We start from the raw sequence: 26,428 nt of genomic DNA, 5'->3' as shown, positions 1-26,428 counted from the left end.
GTAGTGTGTGTGTGTGTGTGTGTGTGTGTGTTTGTGTGTGTGTGTGTGTGTGTGTGTGTGTGTGTGTGTGTGTGTATGTGTGTGTGTGTGTGTGTGTGTTTGTGTGTGTGTGTGTGTGTGTGTGTGTGTGTGTGTGTGTGTGTGTGTGTGTGTGTGTGTGTGTGTGTGTGTGTGTGTGTGTGTGTGTGTGTGTGTGTGTGTGTGTGTGCACGGCTATGGTTGATAAGTGCAGTGATGTTTTCAACTTCATTCTCCCGAGTGTGTGTGTGTGCCGGTGCGATAATGATTCTGTATGATACTGTTTGTGTGCATGCCTTGCAGCTTTTACACCGACCAATTACCGTTACTGCGGTTCAATGACTAAGGATTCTATATCAATGTACGACCCCATTCAATTGGATTACCATTCAGCAGATCAACTATGCCGGCTGTATAAAGGATCGATCATTTCCAATAAATCTGTCAATGCTGGATGCACAATTGGCCTGTCAAGTACGACTATACAAGGCTGGTCAGGTACTCCTACAGATACAGGCACAGCTAATATTGTCAACGGGGTAGAGGTTCCGCTGGACCAGAAGTTCCCGGTTTTATGTGAGATACGTAAGTCCAGCAGAAATCTGAACATCGGTTTTGTTTTAATGCTATGCATGCAAAACAACAAACATTTTGCCTGCTGATTGCGAGAGCATGAGACTTGAAGCAGCAGCAAACACGCCTTGATTCTCCTTGTTGTTCTGTATTACGCTCTGCCTTCGCAGTGTTGAGCACTGTCAGCACACTGACTGGGTACGTCCTCTGCTTATGCTACGAATAAATAATTTGCGCAATCATACTTCAAAACATAGACGGTTAGATGGGTAGGTCTCAAGGTTTGCAAGAACATTTTCTTGTGACGATCATCAGTTGAAAAAAACATATATGTGTATATGAGTGGTCAAATTGTTTTATTCATAGCATTACTGAAAGTGTTATTTCCGCATAGATTTTATGTTTTTGGTTTGTTTTTTAAAGGTGGGAGAGGGGGGGGGGTTGTCAACTGACGACCGCTCTATCTAGTTGCAATTCACTCTTGGCGAATGCGCCGGATGAAAATTATTATATTATTGACTTCGAAATGCTGTGTTTTGTTTTACCCTTTTCGTCTAGCCTGTGTCTCTTGGCGAGAAGCATCAACAGCCGGTTCAGTACAGTGCCGATATCATGGTAAGTTCAATGTTTCTACTCATGTTGGCACACGAAGGCAGAACTTAATAGGATTTAAAAGATGAATTCTTTATAATTCTTTGTAATTCTCCAACCCCCCCCCCCCCCGTAAGAAACGCAATGGTTTGCACTAGTGAAGGAGGTGAAGTGCGTAGACACTGTCCATTATGATATTTGCGCGTCCGGTAAGTTTGAAGGACTTGCCCAAAACAAGCGCATGGAGAACACTTTCGGGAAACACAGAGCGGCCCTAAAGGCCTTATTCATATTTCATTTCGCGTACGGGAAAGCCATCGCGAGACGGTCGCGCGATGACTTTCCCGTACGCGAAATGAATTATGAATCGGCATTAACTGTAATGTCATCGTATGCTTCTTGCCTGAGTATAAGTTTGTGTGGCCAGATCAGGTACAGATTAGGTATTGTGCAAGGATTGCCTTAGCTTTGCTGTGTGCTTGAAACGCAGGATAGTTACAACAATGGCCTGGCCAGTTGATTCTGTTCTCTTTTGTCTCAGCGTTCACTTTTAAAATTAACTAACAGAATATAAAGTTGATTGTTCCAACTAGGAACACACGCTTCTTGCCGAACTTCTAAGTTCGTAACAGAAGATAAATATTATTCTAATTTCAAATTTGGACTTCAAGGAGAATTTCAAAGCATTAGGACATTAGAGGCACATTCTAGCTAACTGTAATAAAAAAGAATACAGACATCACTTAACACCATAACTCCGGATGTGGTTTGTAGTAGAATAGCCGTCTAACAAAAATTGCAATTCTCCAAGTCCACTGTCCTACTCACATGTACAGTGACCTTATTCAGGTTCTATGCTTCGTGCAGCCAGTGTTGCTATGGTTACTTGATTTCAAGGTGTGTCACCATGGTGCTGATTGTGCACTGTGTGCGTGTGTTATGTGCATAATCTCAGAACTGACTGGAGCTACACCTTGCACCGCATCTAAAAGCATTGCAAGAATCAGCATTGTTGGTCTCAAAGTCGACTACAACACAGCGGTCACCATGTGCTCATTTTATAAAGGAACAGTGCTCTCCGAGTCATCGTTCCAAGCTGGTTGCGCAACTGGACTGGCCACTCAGGAGTATGTAGCGTGGATAGGACCATACTTAAACGGACAGATTATGACTACCGAAGGTGTGCTGCGGCTCTTCACTGACAAGTTGTACGTTGTGTGCGAAATAGGTAAGTCGGTCTGCATTGATTAATCATTCGTTTTCAACATGTTGCAAGTTTATGACATGGTTTTAGTTAGGATTCTTGAAGGGTGGTGGTGATGGTGGTGGTGGTGGTGGTGGTGGTGGTGGTGGTGGTGGTGGTGGTGGTGGTGGTGGTGGTGGTGGTGGTGGTGGTGGTGGTGGTGGTGGTGGTGGTGGTGGTGGTGGTGGTGGTGGTGGTGGTGGTGGTGGTGGTGGTGGTGGTGGTGGTTATGGTGGTGGTGGTGGTGGTGGTGGTGGTGGTGGTGGGGGTGGTGGTGGTGGCGGTGGTGGTGGTGGTGTTGGTATAGATGTGGAGAACTCAACGTCCAGCCAAGTCTGACGGGAACCGCAATATCTTTTTTAATAGTTAGCACAATTACTATTGTGAAAAGAAGAAGGACAAAATGTTGCGAGCTATGACTACATCTCCACGAACGTAACCAGATCTTATACAGTCAGCGAGTGCGACAAATTGGCACAAAACTGACAAAGAGTCCTGAGACTTTCGGCAACCTGACACCTAGCTCCAGCACTTCTCCAGGGTGCAAACCAACAACCTTCCAACTTGGAAGGCTCAGGTTCGGAAAGGTCCAAGAGGGAAAGGAAAGCGCAACGAAGAAGAGCACGAGGTACGCATCACGGCAACAAAGAATGCCGAAAGTTAATGGATGATGACGAAACTAGTAAGACCATTGGACACACTGGCCTTATTACAACTCGCCAAAGCAAAGCAACAGACCACCCAACTTGGGAGGCTCAAGTTTATGTAATAAACGTAGACTTTCAAGTCACAGAGATGCACACACAGACATAGATGCACATAGTGATGGCAGACAAAGTAGGGGAGGCGGGGCAAGAGCAGCGAAAACGAACAGGAGCCTCGGTTTTAGCGCTGCTCATGCGAGCCAAAAATTAGCATCTCCTCTCGTTTGGTCCTGGGAATTCAAATAAATAAAACAAACAAACAAACTCCAACACACACAGATCACCACTGGGAAAAAGAGTTCAAGTATTCCTGTAATTGAAATGTCGAGCGTGTTATCTCTCCAACACAACATTGTAGCCTTTCAGTTGCATTGGAAGCGGAGCTCTTTGCCTTTTTCCCAGATAGTTCGATCGTGGAAATCCGTCAAATTTCGAGTGAGTGACAAACATTTCAGTTTATCGACGGTATACCGTCGATATTTGAGCTCCACCACCTTGTCTATAGACCTTATTCGATAAACGTCACAATCACGTGAACCGGGGTCCCGGGGTCCCGGGAACCAGGGAGTGGCAAGAGACCTGCACTCAGTGCACAGTGGACTCGGCGTGGGAACATAGGAGTAAATAAATACCGGTATTTTACTACTCCGTTGTACGAACTGAGCCTTTCTTGCCACTCGTTTCATGCACGCGTGCCCCAGCTTACGACAAATCCCTGGAGGCGAGTCCAAAAATCACGTTATCGAATAAGGTCTATAGCTAGATGATGAACTTAGGGGTCGTCGCAAAAGTTTTTTGTCGTCCCTGAAACGAACATGATTCATTTGGGGGGGGGGGGGGGAGGGGTGCGAGCCAAAATCGCAAGTTGACCGACACTGTACATATGACATGTACATGAATGTGATTTTCGTCGTTCAGCATAGCAAGCTGTGTTCGTTTCAGAGGGGGGGGGGGGAGGGAGGGGTCCAAGTACGAAATGAACGATGTTCGTTTCAGGGACGACAGAAAACTTTTGCGACGACCCCTTAGAGGAGCCTGGCTATACACTATCACACAGCAGCAGCAGAATCACCTAACAACTTCTACTGCATGCCAGAGCCAGCAAACACACCCATGCCACCTTTCTCCCTGTCACAGACAGATTGACTGACTGGCTGACAGACAGACAGACAGACAGACAGACAGACACGAACACACTCTGTCATACAGATGGACACACAGGCGACAGACGAACACACAGGCAGACAAACGGACACACCACAGACAGACAGACAGAGAGGGGAGAACTGCTGGCGGTAGGTAAAACGAAAGAATCCGTTGTCCACATGGTGGGATCTAGACAATGTAAATAGACTTGAATAGACAACCATTGCATAAAATGACATATTTCGTGTTACATGTTGTGATTGTCTTCGTTATCATTCTGTGTGCAGCTGAGGATTGTAGTGTGCCCACCATTGATAACGGCGCTACTGACAGAACAGGGGTGGTCGGGGCAACGGAAGCTGTGGCCTTTTCATGCCATAAAGGTTTCAGGCTTGTGGGTGATGCCAGACCGACTTGCACACTTGGAGGTAAACTGACATCTGTGCCTCGCTGTGAAGGTAAGAGAGAATAGAGAACTGATTTTGAATGGGAGCAAGATCAGTCTTGTGGGCTCGCCTCACCAGCAAAGGCTTGCTTTGCAACCCCTACTCTCCCTGCTGTTTTGTTCTTGTATACCGTAATTTCTCTGATAAAAGCCCAGGTCTCCAATAATGACCCGGGGTGAGGGTGGTTTGAAATAATAATAGCACAGTCTCTAATAGTAGTGCGGGTCCCAATTGGAGTATGCAACAAGTATATTGACTGCATGTAAAACAGCAATACAACATGCCAAGAACATATTTGTAAGGAAGTTTTCGGTCTACAGCTTCCTTCTTGGCGCCAATGCTATTGTGACACATCTGTTTTGACAATATTCCTGAGTTTAGGCTTGATCTGGTCAGTTTATGCCTGTATAGATTGGAGTTGGCTTGATAGTTGACAATTGAAAAAAAATAAGAGCCCATTATTATAGCCCAGTCTCTAATAGTAGCGCGGGTATAGCTGTCACTGACAAAATAAGAACCCCGGGCTATTATTAGAGAAGATACTGTTGTTTTCTGTTGTCTGCTCCCCTTCTGAGTATGGTGTGTAGTTAGTAAAAATGAAAGAAAAAAGTACACATCTGATTGTCATGAAAAAATGTCGCAAAATTCTTCAATAGGCTGTCGAAGTCTGACGTCACGGAGTCTTGACAACGAGTAGTACTTGGCCAAGCAGTGACAAACCAACGGTCGCGTCACCTGAACTTGTGTTTCCAGTGGCAGCCGCGTGCAGTGAACACAGTTACAGCATGATTTTGACTGAGGAGTGCGTGAGCTAGACTATTTATTTCAAACACACTGCTACATGTCGCCGAGTTTGTAGTTTTCGCTTTTTGGAGAAGGAGAAGCCGTAGCTGATTTTTTGCTTGGCCACTGCTGTGCCTGTACTGTCGTTCGGCTTTACATTTAGTCGCCGGCCAAGAAGCAATGATGGATGTCTGTGTTACTTCTATCACAGCGATCGCTAATTTCTTTTAGTTCTGAGACCAACCAACTCTTGGCCGGTTTCCTTGGCCAGCGGCAAGCGAAAATCAGAACTCCTATCTCTCAGGCGCTGGTGAACACTCAGCAGGAAAACACTGCACGGTGGCTTGAGAGCGAAGGATAAATTTTTTGAAGTAAAACAAAACTGGACGTCGCGATCTTGCACCAGCGCGCCCCAGTTAAAGTGATGCCATGACCGTTGGAAATACGACAAGTGCAAGTGACGCGACTTTTGTTTTTCATCGCTTTCCTAACTTGTAGCTGAGGTTGATTTTGAAAACGGAAATGATTGAAGCATTTATTTACAGGCAGAATGCTGATAATTCGAAAATGTCTTTATTCGAATATCTCGCTTAATTGGAAGTTTTTTTCGAGGACGGACTTCTATCTATACGATTCCCACTAAACATTATTTTTGACAATTCGAATCTTTTTTCTTCTTTTTCTTTTACTATGTTCACATAACCAGCTCGAAAAGAATAAGGAAAGACAATGGTACAGAGACTAGGACAAACTGACAACTACAGTCCATTTCAAAACTATAGACGCGTACCTAGGCAAAAACCGTTATGCCAGCATCTATACCACATAAAATCTGTGATCACTTTGTGCATAAATTTTTCCAAATTGGGCGTCTGTTATCCAATCCTTTAGAAACTATACGAGAGTAATTGTGGAGCGATCCTGAGCAATATACCGAAAACTATTCTCAAAACGTTCCAGCCCAATTTGAAATATTTCAAAAACCCTACGCGTCTATAGTTTTGAAATGCACTGTAATGAGCAGGCGCTGCACCGAGACGCAGCAGTGATGGTGGGGCATTGATGACTCTGCCGACCTGAGGTCTCGGCGTCACGTTAGCTTGGCATATCCGGTTAATTAGAAGTTCCAGCAAATCCACTTCCATGGAAAACGTGTGGGATATTTGCTGATACAAGTAGTAGGATGTTGGCAAAGTATAATTCAATATTACTGTATGCTATACAAGTCATTTCAGTATGCATGTACAGATTGTACTGACCAGTGAAGTGCGTATGAAATCTGTGTGCCGAGCTCTATAGCGCAACGCTGCGTAAAAATGCTCTCATTTTGACATATTACATTGTGTTGCGGGTGCATGGTTGAATATCGAGAATGATTACACGTTTTCCCTGGCATTTTAGGGTTTAAATTGTCGGGGTCCACCTGTATTCAAGTTTCCATGAGATATAATAATATTATACTGTCTCATCTCTGTTTCTTAAAGGACAAGCATAATCCATATTGTGTGGAGATCCTCTTCATGATCATCTTGGGTGAACAGGTTTTTTCCCCTTCTTCTCTATAATATTGTGTGCCCAGCCTTCAATTGCAGCGCACCACAAATAAAGTTTGGTACTGCCAATGTATCAGTCACTCAAGAGGGTGATTCCTTTCACTACACATGTCAGAAGGGTTACTTTCTGTTTGGAAAGTCTGAACGTGCGAGTACATGTACAAAAACAGGTGTTTTGAACACACCGGCATGCCAGCGTAAGTACAATGACATTCGAAGCCTTCATGATTACTTTTAAGTTTAAACGCACCCGACACTAGGATTAGTGTGAGCGTGTGCGTGATTGTGTGTGTGTGTGTGTGTGTGTGTGTGTGTGTGTGTGTGTGTGTGTGTGTGCGTGTGTGTGTGTGTGTGTGTGTGTGTGTGTGTGTGTGCTGCTTACGTGTGTGTGTGTGTGTGTCCCTTTGTGCTTGAAGGGGACGGTTGTACTTTTTTTGCTCTGACCTTTTCGAGTTCAGCCTTCTCCCACTTGGCCACGGGGTGGCTCTGGACCTACCAGAGTCGCCCCTGGCGTGTTCCTGAAATTTCTGAGGCGAGGGTTTCACGACGCGGTCGCCAGGGCGGTGTTTTTCCGTCACGACTGTTGTCGTCCTCGTCTCACCATTCGCGGCGGTGTAGCTGACCCCCGAATGGTTTCCAACTGTAAAGCTCAGAGAGTGCTGTCAGAGAGGAAGAGGAGAAACAGGCTGCGGTCATTGGCCTTTGGGTCTTGGAACGTTCGAACCTTGGTGAACGATGACGGACCCGTCGAGACGGCAAGAAGAAGACGTTTTCAAAATTCAAAAATTCGAATCTGTCGTGGAGGACAAGAAGATTGACTTGGTGATCCGTGAGCTGTCCAGAGTTGATATAGAGATGGCTGGACTGCAGGAAACGAAGTGGTTCGGCGGGGATTCCTTTAGTGTTGGTGATGCCACCGTGCTCGCGTCTGGTCGCCCTGTGCCTGCCGAAAATTTTCGTCGCTCCGAGGGAGTTGCACTGGTCCTACGACGTAGGGCTAAACAAGCGTTCGAGTGTGGAGGTTGCCAGTGGAAAGCTTTCTCATCATGCATTGTCACAGCCCGGCTTAATTTCGGCAATGACAACTCTCCTTCTTGGATGACGGTAATGTCCTGTTACGCTCCAACATTCAGGTCGGCTCAAATCGACAAGGACGAGTTCTTGGCTCAGCTTGAAGCTGCACTGGACGCTATCAATCTTCTGGATGATGTCATTGTCCTGGGTGACTTTAATGCACGTGTAGTTTCTGGTCCACAGCAAATGGAGATGTGGCAGGGAGTACATGGATCGCATGGTGTGGTAGAAGTGAATGAAGCTGGCCATAGCCTTCTTGCTTTCTTGGCCTGTCAACAGCTGACTGTCTGTAACACACAGTTTCCCAAGAAGCGCATCCACATGTACACCTGGCAACACCCTGGTTCACAGAGATGGCACTGCATAGACTACGTAATTGTTCGGCAGCGATATCGTAAACGTTGCATGGATTGTCAAGTGATGCGTACGGCAGCGTGTAGCACTGACCACCGCTTGATCCGCATGAAGTATCGATTGCCTGATATTGCACAGCAGCGCTATCACCGTGACTCGCATCCAGGCCTCGGAGATTTGCTGTTCATCGGTTTAACCGGTTGCCATTTATGAGTGAGGAGGAGGCTGAGGGTGTGTCTGCATTGCGTGCTGGGTACTGTGCTGGTCTTGAGTCTCTACTGGCTGATACATATGATAGTGCCTCATCCGTGGACTGTAAGTAGAGTGCTGTGAAGTCGGCTGTCGTCGATGTGGCTGGGGAGGTGGTTGGCCGAGACAAGCGGCGTGTACCGGACTGGTTTCGTGATAGTGCCCCGACACTGGAGCCCCTACTAGCAACCCGTAATCGGCTATACGACCTGTGGCTCAGAACTGGCCATCAGAATGATCACAGGGCTTTCAAGGAGGCTCGTGGCCAGGCTCGAGCTGGTATACGGCGGGCAAAGACCACCTGGTTAATGGAAAAAGCGGTGGTGGTGCAGCGGGGACGTTTCAGCGGCAAATATGTGTGGTCTGCCATCCGAGATATGCAGCGCTGTTTTGGTTGGCTAAAGCCAATATCTGTACAGGCTATCCGCGACACTCGGGGAGACGTCTGTGGATCTGTGCAAGAGCAGAGGGACACATGGCACGGGCACTTCTCAGGTGTTTTGAATGTCTGCAGTACTTACGATGCAGAGGTATTCCAGCAAATCCCCCAGCGGGAGATCATGCACTCGCTAACGCAGCCACCGTCGGGAGAGGAGTTGACCCATGCCCTGAGACATCTGAAGAACGGCAAGGCTGGTGGCATGTCGCAGATCGTGCCTGAACTGTTGAAGGCTGGTGTGCCCGTCCTCCACCCACTCCTTCTGGACCTGCTTCAATCTGTCTGGTCGGAGGGTTACGTACCGCAGGACTGGCGTGATGCAGTGCTCATCCCCATACCTAAGAAGGGTGACCTTTCTCGCTGCGACAACTGGCGAGGAATTGCGTTGCTGGAGGTTGTGGGGAAGCTAGTTGCTAGGGTCGTGCAGAATCGGCTGCAAGTGCTCGCTGAGGATTAGCTACCGGAGTCGCAGTGTGGGTTCCGGCAAAACCGTGGTTGTGCTGATCTTCTCTGTCCGCCAACTGGTAGAGAAATCATATGAGCATAGATCGAAGCTGTTTTGCGACTTTGTGGACCTCCGCAAAGCATACGACTCTGTGCCTCGTGAGGCTCTGTGGCAGGCATTGCTTCGGCTCAGTGTCCCCCCTCAGGCTGTGGCTCTCGTGAAGTCGTTCCATACGGACATGTTGGCGTCTGTTCGTGTTGCTGGTGGTTGTACCGATCCGATCTCTGTACAAAATGGTTTACGGCAGGGGTGTGTCATGGCTCCTGTGCTGTTCAACCTGTATTTCGGATTGGTGATGGAGCGGTGGAGGTCTGTTCTCAGGGAGCGCGGCATCGAGTCTGGTGTGGATTTCAGCTTCTTGATTAATGGACAGTGGTTTCCCCGTGCAGCTGGGCGACGACGACAGTCTCAGACTGGTCATGCTGATGATTTTGAGTTTGCCGATGACGCCGTCCTACTCGCAACAACTCGTGCTGCAGCCGACCTGTCCCTGTCCGCCTTCTGCGATGTGGCATCCAGCTTTGGCCTCACGGTCAGCATGACGAAGACTAAGCTACTGGTCGCGGGCTATGGAGTCACTGCCGCTGATTATTCCGATCTGGCAGTTGGCAATGAAAGGGTTGAAGCTGTTACCTCCTTCCCCTATCTTGGATCTGTTATAACTCCGGATTCGCGAGCTCATGCCGATGTCCAGAGCCGCCTTGCGAAGGGTGCCAGGGCCTTTGGCTGTCTTCGGCGGATTTTACATGATCAGAGCCTGAACCTGCCTACTCGACGGCATTTGTATGTGGTATGTGTTCTCACCACGGTTTTGTATGGCTCGGAGTGTTGGATCCCAGTGAAGTCGGACTTGGACAAGCTGGACAGGTTCCATCACGCCAACCTACGGTCAATCCTTGGCATTTCGCGCGGCTGCCAGTGGGAGCAGCACATTACATCGGAGCAACTACGCACACAGTGGCGTGACCCTACTCCACTGTCGTGCATGGTACAGCGCAGACGCTTGGAGTGGATTGGGCACCTAGCTCGGCTTGATAACAATCGGTTACCCAAGCAGTTGCTCTTAGCTCATCTGCCACGAACCCACCCGTTTTGCGGCCCCCGACATCGCTGGAAGGACGTTGTCCAGGCTGATCTGACTGTGGCCGGTGTGCACAATTGGTTCCAATCAGCCAACGATCGCGGAGAGTGGCGTGACATAGTGTCGGCAGCAGCGGGGAAGAAGAAGCCTGCCCCGAAGACGATTGTGTGCCACGTTTGCGGCCGCCTGTTTCGTCGGCGCGCCGACATGGCCCGGCACAAGTGCACAGCAGTCCAACAGCTCCCCGTATCACAGCAGCCTGGGTCGGTGCAGTGTCCTGCCTGCAGTAGATGGCTCCGGAGCAGGGGTGGGCTTGCAGTGCATAAGTGCCTAGGGAGTGACAACTGTGACGACCGACCGCCTTTTGATGCTCCTCCTGTTGCCGAGGTCCCGGTGTGTACTGCCTGCCAGCGTACTTTCAAGTCTACTGCTGGCCTCAAGCGCCATCGCTGTGGACCCCGCCCGAAGCACCCTACAGTGACTGATCGCCAGCACCTTGAACATCATTGCCGAGTCTGTAGTCAACGCCAATTTCGGAGGCGACAGGACCTGCAGCGCCATTTGAAGCACTGCCTACCTCTCCCCTAACCTCTCTGACAGTACCTCCCTTTGGGGAGCGGCGTGGCCATTTCTGGCAGCTGTCAATAGTAGTAGTAGTAGTGTGTGTGCGTGTGCGTGTGTGTGTGTGTGTGTGTTCAGGGTTAAAGGTAAAAGGTGGTCGCGTATGTGTGTGTGTGTATGTGTGTGTATATGTGTGTGTGTGTGCTTGATTTGTGTGTGTGTGTGTGCCTGATTGTGTGTGTACGTGTGTGTTCAAGGTGCAAGGTTCAAGGCGTACGCGTATGTGTGTGTGTGTGTGTGTGTGTGTGTGTGTGTGTGTGTGTGTGCGTGTGTGTGTGTGTGTGTTTGGAGTTGCGTTCGCAGTAAGCATGCAAGACAATGGCTGTGGGAATTTTGTTGTATTTTGTTCACGGCTGCAGCTGATGTACCCAGCAACTACCGCTATTGCAGCTCGTCTGTAACCATGATATCTGACACTAAGTTTACCTTCAACAGAGCAGAAGAATTGTGCAGGATCTATAATGGAGTGATCCTCTCGGGTCGCTCGGCCCAAGTTGGGTGTTGGTGGGGACTTGCATCTGCGAGTATGCAAGCATGGAAAGGATTGCCAATGGGAGATAACACAGCATTTGATATGCACGGTGCAAAACACAACTTGGATGCTGAGCTGCACGCCATTTGCGAAATACGTAAGTCATCAGTCAATCAAAATGGAAAGGAACATACGGATACATGTTAAGCGTAATTGTCCACTGATCTGTAACTATAATTAGTGAGAAAGTGTGACAACTAGGCACGATACCGACAGAGTACCGAGACATTGTGTCCATATGTCCCTTTCTTATCTGCACTTACTCTTGGCTCATCATCCGAGTTTCGAATCAATCAATCCGTTTAGAATACAACGAGAAACCGGGTTAAATTTAATCAATCAATCCGTGTAACACTGAACTGGGCACATTTCGTTTGTAAGAAGGTCCATGCAAATTCATCATGATGGGAGGAGATCTGGTCAGACCACAATAACTAAATTAGGTTTTGTTAAATTATTGCTCCCATTGGGAACAACGGGCAGATAAAGGCTAATTAACTTAGTGTAGGGGTCAACTCTATGGATCTCCTTCAGTCCAGAATCGTTATTCTCGCATGTCACTTGATTGTCGCCTTGGAGTCAACCAGTGACAGATCAAACTGCTCGGGCTGGAAAGTGCAGTGCTGCCTGCTCAAAGGTGATGGAACTGGATCCACTGCTCATCGTCAAGTGACTACCCGCCGTCAAGTTGTTGTTGCTAACTGGTATTTTACTTCACCAACTGCACAGGCATAATTGCCTGCTCGCCGACCCATAGGTACGGTTCTCACAGAAAGATGAAAAGTGATTCCAAGTCGATTGGCTTGTGAACTTGGTGCGTGTTTCATAAATACAAGAACACCGGAACTGAGAGGTGAGTTATTTACATGATTATGTGGTGTGTGCATGCATGCGTGCTCTTTGGCTTGGGTGCACACGGGAACAACGTTCCAGTCACTCATATTCGGCCGGCACCGTTGTTCTTCCAGCCCTTGCCGCTTTTCGTGGTGCGGACTGGATTCCGCGGTACTGCCCTCGTGCTCGTGCAGGAACCTGTACGTCATCCTATCTCCCTAAGTTGTTCCAAGCATGCACGCAAATGCAAGTAAATTGACCCGATCTTTCGCTGCTGCTGACAATGCCCAGGTTAGGCGTTCGTGACTCCAAAGGGCGCATACAAAATGGATGTTTGTCAATAGGCTGATAGGTGGTGACGGCCAACTGACAACTGTTCCATTTTTTGATCGCATTGAATTATCCGCCTCCTAGTCTCCACATCAGACTTCTCATCAGGAGTGATAAGAGCCCCACCCCGGATATTTGAATTTTTTTATTCTGCCGGGACTCCAAACAATAGAAAAGCACGGGTGTTGGACGATGTGGCAAAGTTCCCCTCGCATGAGATTGTTGCTCGACTAGGTATCTGTACAGGTTGCCATGGTTTCATATCTAGGTATCTGTACAAGTTGCCATGGTTTCATATCGTTACAAAAACATGCCCTTTTCTATACCTGTGTGTTCAGCCTGTATTTCCCAGCGCCGTGCTGATAAGGATTCTAAATTAAAGACTGGTAACGTCACTTGCCCATACAATGGTAAGTCAAGCTGTAGCTTGACCGTATTGTCAAGTATGGTATTTGTCTCCTCATCAACTCATAACAGTAGACATTCTTTTGCTGAGATTTATCTTGCACCTATCATTGTCCGGATCAAGTTAAAGATAAAAGATCAATATTATACGAATTATTGGTGAACGATTAAAATCAGTGTATAATACAATCAGGCTGACACAAACTGACGTCACAAAACCATCTTCTTTGTCCATCACCACCTTCTCTTTTTTGTGACATCTCAATGAAGCCTTCGTGAAATGACACTTCAGGTGGTTATGTTCATTGAAATAACAAAACTATTTTAGGGTTCTGTTGGATACCGTGTTTGCTGTGTGTGTGGTGGTGTCATGGCAATAGTTGTTTGCTGCGGTTGTGTTTTTTACTTGATTGCAGAACTGGTTGGCAATATACCTTGCCCTTCATCCCAGACCGTGGTAAAGAGAAGCATGCTTGGCCTCCTGTTCAATTACCACGAGGCGAGAGAGTTCTGCAGATACTACAGGGGAATGGTTATTTCTGAAGCGTCGTTCCTCGCAGGATGTTCGGGAGGCCTGGTAAACAAGGATCTCATTGCGGCCAGAGGGGAGCCACTCCCCGCTGGGAACGTCTACAGGATCCGCGCCACTAACAACGGTGTACAAAAACTTTCAGCCCGTCTGTACGCTCTCTGTGAATTCCGTAAGTTACTGTTCAACTTGACTCGAAGCTGTTATAATATAAGTACTCCTGTTATAATATAAGTACTCCTGTTAGAAAGGAACTCCTAGTACAGAGTCAGTATGCTTATAGTCTGTTTCAAAAAGATTTACAATCAGGTTTGGGTCTTAAAAAGTATGAAGATAAGGGAAATTTGGACAACAAAGTACATAGAATGGCTTGTTAGGACACGGCAAATTGTTCTGTGAAGGTTTCGGAACAATTGGATCAGCCGTTAAGGAATTAGAATTTCGGCCAGGTTTCCGGCCTTTTCCCATGGTTTACAATTTGCCCAGGAAGCCAGTATCGATTTTTTATCAAAACCCACGATTTATCCCTTCCTTTTTGGCCTTGTGGTTATGAATGCTGTCTGCTGATCATGAAGTTAGTTGTGAGTTCGAATCCCAACCTATCCTCAAGTCAAACTTTTTTTCTTCATTGTTTTGGTGATCAAGCTGGTACGAGACAAAGAAGATGGCTGCACCAAACGACTTGTTGTTGTTGGAGCTCGCGCTTCCTGCCGAACTGACTGACACTTGACTGGCTCACGCCATGTGAACACACCCACAACACTGCAATGGTGTGAGTGAATATGGAAGTCATCGCGCTGTAGCTTTTTGAGATTTATTCTAGTATTTCAAGATCGCCAATTTATTTGAATTGAGCAGTCAACGCCGCCTTCTATCAGCGTTCACAAGCGTCTACTTTCTCAAAATGTCGTCGAGGTCACACGGATAGTTTTGCCAAGTCATGACCTTGGGAATGAGTCCGTGTCGATGTCGTTTTCGTCACACGGTGAGTAAATTGCATCGCAGCTCAAAGAAACTATTTTGGTCACAAAACGAATTGGGACCCATGCCGCTCGTCAACATTTACAACACTTTCGTTTCGACATGTCCCCTCTGACTCCATTATCGATACGAGGAAGAACTCGTTTGTTGTAAACCAGACGACAGACGTACATGACTGTATCAACGTGAGTGAGTTGTCATTTTTCCTGCTTTCGCGCGGAATATTTCTTCGAGTTCACAGTGAGTTTTTCCAGGCAGCGCTCGAGTGCTCATACGGTAAGATGCCAAACTCCGCGGGCGATCGCCAGGATTGCAAATCTTTTTGAAACGGACTGTAGGGTCTGCAAAAGTGCTCAATACCTGATTCCGGCAGAGCTGCGTACACAAAGGCACACAATGAAAACCTTGGCAAATTCCGTTGTGACGCAGAGTCTCATGGCTGAACCAAATCATCGGATATCGTTTGTGCAGTGTACATAGTAGTAATATATCTACTTCTGTAGCACTAGCATGATAAGACTGTGCATGCTCTTGTTCAGGGATTTCCCCCAATTTACTGGTGCTTCCTGGATGTTTGTGTGCTGGGGGATCAGGACAGAACAGAGCCGACACTACCGAGGCATCCTTTGAGCATCCTTCTGCGCAGGTCTGGAGTAGAAATATTATGACTTTTGCCCCTCTGAGATTTGAGCATGACCGGTAAGAATTGTTCTCCATTGTCAACTCACCGGCGTGTTCATTTCGTCGGAACTCGGTCTCCGGACCTGGTGGGAAGGCAGAAATGCCTGTTCACTCGGTGAAGCAAAATAAAATGAACAAACAAACTCCGCGGGGTCCTTCTGTTATAGCTGCATGGGGTAATAGTGTTTGGCAGAGTCTACACATTCCTATCAAAGTACACCACAGCAGAGGTTACTTATTGAAAACTATCAGGGCAATTGTGTTTGACTGAAAGGTTATGGTCCACCACACATGTCAGCCATTATTGAGTTCGGTAAACGGAGCTACTACCTACTTCACATCAAAGGGAAATATCTAATGTTTGGGGCGCGTTCGAATTGTCACTCTTTGACTTTTCGTGGAGTTTCGTTTTTCTGAAGAGGTGGCCTTATTGGCCTCTTCAGAAAAACGAAGCTCCTCGAAACTCCTCAATACTCCAGAACCTCATCCGATGAGAGAGGTGGATTACTTCCGAAGAGTTTGGAATGGCTACTTCACGTAGTACGTGGAGATGGTCGATCTGATCGGACGTCATTATCGCCATGACAATTCCACTGAAAGAAAACTCTAAACTGGTAGAAACCGTTCTAATGTGACACTTCAACAGATCTCTTTTAAAAATTTGTCCAAACAGTTGATGAAGACAACTCGAACACCCCCTTAGCATACGCACCACATCGCTAGATGTACTTCTTGAAGAAATGAAGAAAATCTATCCGGGCGAATTTCGGAAAAGCTCGCAGAGTTTGTTTGTTTCTTAATTTTTACTTCGCCAAGTAAACACGCATTTCTGCCTTCTCACCATGTCAGGGGACCTAGTCCCGACAAATTGATGAAGAGTATTCAGAAGAGTAAATGAAAATATATGTATAGTAAAGAAAAAAAGGACCAAGGAACTACAAGTTACGCTATAATGTCCACTAACACCACCAGTTACTAAACAATCAGATTATGCAATAACATTGCACGACACTGACCGACTGTACTGACGTTCTACTAGTGAAGAGAGCGAGACAAAGAGGAAAGAAACGAGTACATTATGGAAGAGAGAGAGAGAGAGAGGTCGAATGAGGGCAAATGCAAGAGAAAGGTCATGGGTAGCTATGGCAAATATGGGCGCGCAAGTAGCTACCCAGGCCAATGGAACGAAAGGTGAGTACGAATTTATACGGGGTGTATTCAGACCAGCTTGGGAAAAGTAGATTGTTTGGGAGGACGCACCTAACAATTATTGTTCAGACCCAGACTGTACTGTGCCTGCCCTTGCCAATGGCACTGCTGACAAATCAGTGGTCCGGTTCCAGGACACTGTGGCCTATTCTTGCCAAGAAAGGTTTAGGTTGGTTGGTGATGCGACACCTAGCTGCTCAGTTGGAGGAAACCTCACGTCAGTACCACCAACATGTGAAGGTGAGTTCAGTAAAATTCTAAACAAAAATTGATAAAGTTAAATTATCACGCCCGTTCCGGAAGGGAATTCATGACGTCTACTGACACCCGATAAACCCTAGCGGCAGATGCAGCGCCTGGGTGGGGATGAGGGGAAAAGCCTCACAAGCACTGGCACAAATGCCGAGAAACCCCATTACCTGAATCCATGTACACCTTGCGCCTGGCCACAAATTCCCAGTTGACTGTGGGTAGCACTTCTAAATAGATAAACTGTAAATTCAAGCAAAGAACTACAAGTTGCAAAAAACTACAGGTTACAAGTTATTCAGTACCCTCATGATGGGCCAGCCATGACAAGTTACTGTAATGTAAAGTTGAATCTGAATTGCAGCGAAGAGAACGTTTTTGGAGGTTGGAGTTGAGAAGAGAAGGTTCCTAATTGTGTAAATAGCTTTTTTGGAGTTTGCTGACAATTAGAAATGCTACAAGTTACGCTATTATATTCGCTAACACCACCGTTTACTTTACAATCCGCTCATGAGACAACATTGCACGACACTGACCAACGGTGCTGATGGCCTACACCTAGCTGGCAATCAGCTCTAGCACGTCTTGGATGTGCACTCCAGCATTTAGAGCCACACAAGTTGAACCGGACAGTCAGTTTGGTGCTGTCTGTGTTGGATGTTGAAAACGAAGAACAGTCGACTCCACTTCTAAAGAAATCGCATATGGCGAATTTCATGATTATGATGACCCGTTGTCCATGTCCCAGATCGAATCCATGGCGTAAGTGTAGTTCTGTTATAACGAACTTTGGCTATAAAGAACTACCTCTCCGGCGCCATGATGTTCGTTATAACTTACAAGGAGCCTCGTCAATTGTAAAAAAAAATTAAATTATCGTGTCCGTTCCCGAAGGGAACTCACGACGGCCGCTAACACTCGATAAACCCTAGCGGCAGATGCAGCGCCTAACGGTGAGGGTAAGTGGGTGAGTCTCACAACCACCTGCACATGTGCCGAAAACGACCCCATTAGCTGCATCCATGCGTCATCGTCAACTGTAGATTGTATAAAAGCTGCAATGACAACATTGCGATGGAGGTTAGATGAACCCAACATTAGGGAAACTTGGAAGAGGCTTCATATTCAATAATGAAAAAAGAGTATACGTGCATGGACAAGAGATACGTTTGGACGGATCTGTGTGAAAATAATCTTCAAATTCACCTTCTAACCTACGGTCGGAGACAAACATGAAATGCAATACGCTAAAAGTTGTGTAATGTTGTCCGTTGCGGTTGTTCTGCTCCGGTCTGCAGCTGTAACCTGCAATGTTACCGCTATTGGCAATGGCACTGCTAGCAGTGCTGTCATCCAATATCCAGATACTGCTTCCTACTCGTGCAACGACGGTTTTTCCCTTGTGAGCAATGGCATGTCAATTTGCACTAAAGATGGTAATCTCGCTTCAGTGCCTTACTGTGATCCGATTAAACCTACTGGTGATACTGGTGATACTGATGGTGATACTGGTGGTACTACTGGTGGTACTACTGGTGGCGATACTGGTGGTAATACTGATGGTGATACTGGTGGTGATACTGATGGTGATGGTGAGTGCAGGTAGATCTGTGAATGTATACGTCAGGCCCCGATAGCAGTCAGGGCTCTAATCCTAGTCACATGCTCTGATACCAGTCACGTACTAAAAGCATTTCTCAGATACTATTCACGACGTGCCACGACTAGTTCCTTGTCCACCTGAACTCCTCCCTGGTTTCCCTTTCTCTCTCTAGCTATTCTATTATACCTTCTTGCTATTATTCACTGGTGCGAGGCTTTGAATATACCCTGGCACACTTATAGTTATGACATACCACTCCCATACAACTTATAGCTATCAGAAAATGGTCACATGCTACTGATAGTTCAGAGATAGTGTCAGATAGCAGTCACACAGACCACAAGGTTGAAGATTCCATTAACACAGACCACAAGGTAGAAGATACCAGTCCGACAAAATTACCACCTCAGCAGTTCTTCTAGCAACCTACAAGCTTCGGAGTTGCAAACAACAATGCGAAGTAATGGTGGTCCAAGCATATACAATGATTGTAAGAAAATGTGCTCGTGTTTGTTACCGTCTAGTTCTTCACCCTGTTTGCGCTACCATCACTAGCCTTGTGTGTGTATCTCTCGATTGATTTGTCGTTCTCAGAGCCTGGGAAAAGTCAGGGAGCTGCAGTTGGCCCTATTGTAGGGGCCGTGTTAGGATTAGCCGCTGTACTGGGCGTGGTGCTAGCTGCTGCCGTGTACGTGAGGAGAACCAGGACGACGAGCTTGACAGTTTCTACCCGCAAAGCGGAAGGCTTGCTCTTGAAGCAACAGCCGTCTGTGCCTGCCAGCGGTAAGTTCTAACCTCTTTAATATCTGCACAGCGGTGGGTATTACGCTCCTCAACATTCGTCTTGCTGACCACTCTGAATATATATAAGATCACCTGATGAGTGCCTGAGATGGCATGAAACCTTAAGTTGTGACTGATCAAGCCATATGTTGTTCTGACTAGTGTGTCACGGCTCTACCTTCCCGGTATCGAGCTCTCTTGGATTTCTGCTGGAATTCACTATATTATAGGAAGTGTGAGTTACGAAGTCTGAAGAAAACGTTGAACGGTCTCTGCTTGGATGACGACTACACCATAGCTCAGCGGTTACAGCATCGCTGGCTACTAGCGAGGGTCCCTGGTTCGGGACCTGGTGGTGACGGTCAATTTTTTCTTCAGACTTTTCCCGTTTGTCTCTTTCCCTCAAAACCAGTCAATTATATATATATATATATATACTTTTTAAACGAGAGGAGGAGATCCCTGTCAACGCGAAGAGTGCTCGACAGTGCTGCAAAAGCACTGGAGCTGATTCACAATCCAGTATAGTCCTCACCAAGTACACATTCTTTCTGTTGCTACTCAGAGTTTCTTGAACAATCAATCATCAGGCAACAATCAACTAAAGCTGGGCATGCAAAAACAATGCTAGATATACCCACCACGCAGCAAGCGCGGACACAAAAGTGTCAAGCGCAAAGTGTCACGCACAAAGTGTCAGGCTCAAAGTAACTTAGTTAGAAAGACAAGTGTTAGAAAGCAGCGCAGTTGTCAGTATGCTTTTCAAGTGGCAAGCTTGTGAGTGTGGGCTTTGTATACAGTGACAATCGTATTCGCGCAATTTTGATGGAAGTGTCCGTTACAAGTGAGGTGGGTTGTCACGTCCGTTGGCCGGAGTGCAGCGTGCTATCCTCGCTTGTTATGTGACCCCGGTGAAGTTGGCTAGGCGGTACTTGTTAGCGCGGCGGCATTTTGCGATGACTTCGCTTTTCTTGTTGAGCATGGTCTCATCGCCAAGGAGAATCCATGTTTTTTCAGCTGTGCACAGGTTACATCTTTTTGTGGCGGTGCTGTAGGAGTTGGCCTTTTCCTTTATCTGCCATCTGAGCTGGTAGTCCTGGTAGTTTTGTTTCTTCTCCCAGAGGTGTTTCGACAGCTCGGTGCTAGTGCGTATCTCTCATGTCGGAATGTGAATACATTTTCTAACGATCTAGAGAGACAGGTGAAGGTTGCTGAACGCCTCAGAGGTTGCAGCTCTCTCATTTCATGTTTCTTGGCAAGCCGGGCAATGACTTCTGATCATGACCCTTTCAGTGGTAATGACGAGATATCTCGCTCTGTAAAGTGTGCCCGAACGACAGATGACAAGATATCTCGCTCTGTAAAGTGTGCCTGAGCGGCGGATGAGGAGATCTCGCTCTGTAAAATGTACCTGAACGACGGATGATGAGATATCTCGCTCTGTAAAGTGTGCCTGAGCGGCGGATGACGAGATATCTCGCTCTGTAAAATGTACCTGAACGACGGATGACGAGATATCTCGCTCTGTAAAGTGTGCCTGAGCGGCGGATGACGAGATATCTCGCTCTGTAAAATGTACCTGAACGGCGAGATATCTCGCTGTGTAATTGTGTAAAGTGTACCTGAACGGCGGATGACGAGATATCTCGCTCCACTGTCCACGCTATAGTATGAAGTGCAGACATCACTGAACAAACTGTTGCACAATTTCAAAAATACGCTTACTGGCCATCTCTTCAAACTTTTTGCTCGCGACTCGCTTTTTTAGGGGATTTCCCTTTGCTACTGGAAATCAAACAAAGCACTTGGATCTCAGCTTTGCAGTACAGTTTGAAAAGTGAAGTTTGGTTTAGTTCGAGCGAGATGGTGAACAAAAATGTATCATGAAGTTAACGATTCTGAGACATGTAAGGGCATCTCCTAGAGCACATAGACCTTACTCTGGCATGCCTATGGAACTGAGAACTACCAGAGAGTCTTCGCTTGGCTCAGGCCTTTCCAACAAGCCATGGATCATGGAAATCCATCAATGAAATCAAAAATGGCGAAAGGGTTTGCTCGGCGACGTGCATGCAGGGTTCAAAATGAAAGTAAGCGTGCTGAAAGCTTAGCCGGCAGGGGAAACTAGGCCAGCAGTGAAAGGGGTAAGATTGTCGAAATGAATTGAACATTTAGATATGATTCTCAGAGTAATGGTGTACAACATTAACTACAGTCCATTTATCGGAAACTGTCCCGCTGGCTTTTGAAAGTCCGATTCGGGCCGAATTGAGGATCTAAAAACCACTCTAAATCTCAAAAATCTGGGTTTTGGATCTGCTTCTCCATACACTTTGCCATGGTATAAATGTCCGAGTTTGTAAAACCTGGCTGAATGTCTATTTCCCTGTTCTTGGACTTTTCTGGCCTCACATGTGGCGAGGAGTAATTGCACGGGTCACACAATGCAAGAGAAGCAGATCCTAAACCCAGATTTTTGAGATTTACTTGGTCCGCGTCAGCAATATTGCCGCTTATCTCTCGACAATTTGTTACTTACACTTTGGCCATCAACGCGTGCACTTGAAGTGATAAAACTTGGTACGATGGACGGTAAGGTATAGAAGGACAACTAGCTATGAGGAATATTTTGTCCAATGTAGGGTTCCTACTTTTATAGGTCCTTCTCGTCGCTGCTCTCGACGCTGGTGACAAATATGTTTTGCTCGGGATCGACTCTCTTGCTTTTGCAAGCTCATCTATCTTCCTCTCCGCTGCCTGGCTATTTTCTAAAGAGAAGTCGATCGTGATGGTCGCCTTCTCTATAGGACTTCGCGTGGGCAGCACGACAGCCTGTGTGGTTTAAATCAGACGCCGTTCTTTGCAAGCTTTTATTTTGAACGATGACGACGTGTACAGTTCTTGCAATTCTCCACGATGCGCCGGACACTTCAAGTGTTGAGCTGGAGGTGAGGGAGCTGTGATCTCAGCTTCAAAAGCGATCCCTGAGGTGAGCGATCTCGGCCGTTCAGCAAAAGAGAGCTGATTCCGAGTGGCCGATTACTTTCTTGTGGGTTGCGCTGCTCTTGCCTGCACAGCGTAACAAGATAATCTATTTTGATGCGGCGCTGCATCAATCAGAATCTCCCACCCGTCTCTCTCGAAATCCTTTCGAAATAAAGCTAGACCTTTCAGGCATTACAGTCCAGTTCAAAACTAAAGACGCGCAGTGTTTTTGAAATATTTCAAATTTGGCTGGAACTTTTTGAGAATAGTTTTCGGAATATTGCTCAGGTCGGCTCCACAATCACTTTCATGTAGTTTCTAAACGATTGGATAACAGACGCCCAATTTGGAAAAAAGTTATGCACAAAGTGATGACAGAATTTATGTGGTATAGATGCTGGCATAACGGTTTTAGCCTAGGTACGCGTCTATAGTTTTGAAATGGACTGTAGTAAACTAATTATTTACTAACCTAAATTGGGATGAAATGGGATGCCAAGTGAGCATTGGCGACATAAACAAAGCTGAACGATAAGCGACAATATCGCTGATGCGGACCAAGTAGAGTGGTTTTTTGATCCTCGATTCGGCCCAAATCGGACTTTGTGTACTGTTGTTTTCACGATATCTACACCTATGTGCATGAGACATCAAAAAGTTAGGGTACCAGTTTCCCATATATGGACTGTAGATACTGGTTGAAGTCAGTGAGCGCACCATCTATATTCCATTCATTGGAAACTGGCACCCTAACTTTTTGGTGTCTCTCTCACATAGTTGTAGATATCGTGAAAACAACAGTACATCCTGCATTGTGTGACCCGTGCAATTACTCCTTGCCACATTTGAGGCAAGAAAAGTCAAAGAACAGGCAATATAAATTCAGCCAGGTTTTACAAAATTAGGACAGGTATGCCATGGCAAAATGTATGGAGAAGCAGATCCAAAACCGAGATTTTTGAGATTTAAAGTGGGTTTTTGATCCTCAATTCGGCCCAAATCCGACTTTCAAAAGCCAGCGGGCCAGTTTCCGATGAATAGACTGTAGGCAAGGAACCTTCAGGCTACTGGCACATTAGACGACCTGACACTTAGCTCCAATACATCTCCAAAGCACTAACCTACAACTTTCCAGCCCGCAAGGTTCTATCCTAAGCTACTAGACACCCTTAGCAAACAACGGTAACGCTATTTTTTACGGTACTCGTACCTTGATCACCCAAATAGCGTTGAAGCTGCAGCGTATAAACGTTATGGGGGGTGATTTATCGTTGTGACCAACGGTACGTGTTTTAGCCAAATATTGCATAGTCCGTACGCATTTCACCTTGTATCGCGTATATGGTGAACAAATGGTTGTACCGCGCGAAATCAAAGCTACTCTCGTGGCAACAGCGTACTAAAAATAGCGTGCATCTTGCTAAAGGTCGAACCCAAAACACGGTATTTTCCCCCTTACGATAATACCGTTACAACATAACGTTGTTTGCTAAGGGTGTCTATTGACTATATTAACTTACGGTGGAGGACACTAAGTCTTATTCTGAACTTGTATCCATATGTCCATTCCCTTTCTCCATCAAGTGCCCCTGGCACAGCATTCGATTTTCAAATGAGATTGTGACTGAGTGTGTGAATACTTCACTGTAGTCACTCGGCTACAAATCCTGAAGGTGGGCCTGGCCAGAACATTTTGGATTTTATTATTTTTGGAAGAATTTGTAGCCGAGAGATTGTTGTTGAGTAGTGGTGTATAACTGGCTATTGTAATATTGTTTGTCTCATGGTGTTCCTCCAGAGTACTCGGTCACAGTCTCATCACCCACTTGCACACTTCAGCGACCGGACACTTATCTTAAAGGAAGTCCATCGGACAGACCAATCTTTAAAGAAGACGCATACGCGACTCTAGGCAAAGGCCAAGGCGAACAATCAGATCGTGGTTTGTGGTACACAGATGTGAAACCACATTATCACAATACAGTGGATAATAGCACTGAGGTTTCGACGTGTGATAATTCACTTACTCGTGATTTGACTCCGTCGAGAGCAGTCTGTGACCTCTAAGCTACAACCCGATCATAACACCATGACAACATTCCGGAGTACACATATTGCCGTCAGAAGAATACATGGAGTATTGTGGACGGACGTGAACGGGCTCTGTCCAAGCCAGGATTTCCAGCGAACATTCTACGTGCCATGGCGCATCTATGTTGAAGGCTTTTAAGCTGCCTACAGTCATCAGCACGCTCTCCGGTAGATAAAGAGAGAGAGAGAGAGAGAGAGAGAGATAAAGAGCTCTTAGTCCAAGGCAATGCGTATGAGCAGGTGGATAATGATAAGATTCTTAAGATATTGTCCCCCATTCTGCTCTTAGTCCAAGGCAATGCGGATGAGCAGGTGGATAATGATAAAATTCTTCTAAGATATTGACCCCCATTCTGGTATTGCATCACATTACACTACACTGCCAAGTGTATGTTAGTATTTTTCTATGTGTTATTGTTTACACCCATACCCTGCCTGTCGTGCTGTCACACTACCAGGTGTTATTCTTGTCTCTGCATTCTACGAACAACACATTTACTACACAATCTCACAGATTCTGTGTAAGAAAATTTTGCATTGGTAGTTCAATAATCCGCCACGAGGGCATCTATCTTTAAAGATTTAAAAAAAATTGTTTCTGCGTGCTGCCGCCCCAGCCTTCAGTTCCGTTTTCCTTCCTAACGACATGAGCTCTCTATTATTCTTTCTATCTTCCCTTCTTCCTTTCTTCCTTTCGGGGTTTATTGCATTTCTATTGTAGTTCAAATCATGTTCTGTTGGATATGAAGTAATGTGGACTGCTCTCTGCATTCCTTCTCTTACAAGTCTATTTCCTTTACTTACGATATTACACCTACAATCTATACTATACGACCGAAATGTATACTCTAACTATTTTCGTGTAATTATCCTGCAGTTATCCTATAATTATTATCCTATAATGAGTCTACTAATGACTGACCTCTGGTTTCCACGGGTACAGCTCATGGCTTTTTCGAGCAACAATTCATATTTTTTTCTTCTGCGATCATAATATACTAGGGCATATAATTATATTCCCTCGGATGGAAAGCCCAGGATAGAGCGTAACTTGTAGCTTCTTGGTCCATTTTTCTTTACTATAAATAATTATATATTTCCGTTTGCTTCTTCGATGTCAAAATAATTTAATAAGATTTCAAGAATCAGAAAACAGACCGGAGAACCAACTGCGATTAACCCTTCGACAAAGCACGATGATCGCAGTTCAGTGTAAACATGGCAAATAGTGAAGAGTCCTTGTCCCCGATCGTGGTTTATTGCAGAATCAAAAGTCTTCCCTTGCAGTTACACTGAAATGGCGCCAAATGCCTGAAAATGCTCGCAATAGGCTTCAATTTTTGGAATTTGTTCCCGGGGAGGATAATGAAGAACCCTTGTCCCCGATTGTAGCGTCTTCTTGGTTTGTTGCAGAATAAAAAATCTGTCATTGTAGTTACACTGAAATGGCACCAAATGCCCGGAAATGCTTGAAATTTGCTTCAATTTTTGAAATTGCTTCCGCGGGACGCCACTGCAACCCCCCCCCCCTTCAATGCCCGCCCCACCTCCAAAGTCCGTGCGACGGGCTTGATTAGAAAAGGTTATTTTCCTGAGATTCGCCGAAAAATATGTTCACGTTTCATTTCCAAATTCGACAATGCACTCTAAATGTAGTCACTCGTCCCTAAAAATGTGTACCGCCCCAGCCACCTGAAATTCCATTGCATCAATAGGACACACAATACTTAGAGTAGAGACGTTGATCTTGATTATCCATATTCAAATCGCGCCAGAAGTTTGCACGACCTTCAGAACCTCAGAGTCGTTATGCTCTTAGTTAAACCGTGAATATGG

At 46.1% G+C, this 26,428-nt stretch overlaps 2 protein-coding genes across 2 annotated transcripts; both read left to right on the top strand.

Annotated features, from left to right (window-relative positions):
* The first annotated feature begins 7,792 nt into the window (after positions 1–7,792).
* Positions 7,793–8,698, top strand: LOC135827662 (craniofacial development protein 2-like). Its single transcript, XM_065340117.1, has one exon. It carries the CDS (start codon positions 7,793–7,795, stop codon positions 8,696–8,698), a length of 906 nt encoding a protein of 301 aa, XP_065196189.1.
* An 8,116-nt stretch (positions 8,699–16,814) lies between these two features.
* LOC135827661 (uncharacterized) lies at positions 16,815–24,754 on the top strand. Its single transcript, XM_065340116.1, has 4 exons — positions 16,815–16,863; positions 18,429–18,722; positions 19,328–19,516; positions 24,300–24,754. Exons 1-4 carry the CDS (start codon positions 16,815–16,817, stop codon positions 24,566–24,568), a joined length of 801 nt encoding a protein of 266 aa, XP_065196188.1. The 3' UTR covers positions 24,569–24,754.
* The last annotated feature ends 1,674 nt before the right edge of the window (positions 24,755–26,428 follow it).

This window comes from Sycon ciliatum, chromosome 11 (genome assembly GCF_964019385.1).
Source record: "Sycon ciliatum chromosome 11, ocSycCili1.1, whole genome shotgun sequence".
NCBI lineage: Eukaryota > Metazoa > Porifera > Calcarea > Leucosolenida > Sycettidae > Sycon > Sycon ciliatum.
This window is presented reverse-complemented; position numbering and strand designations above follow the sequence as displayed.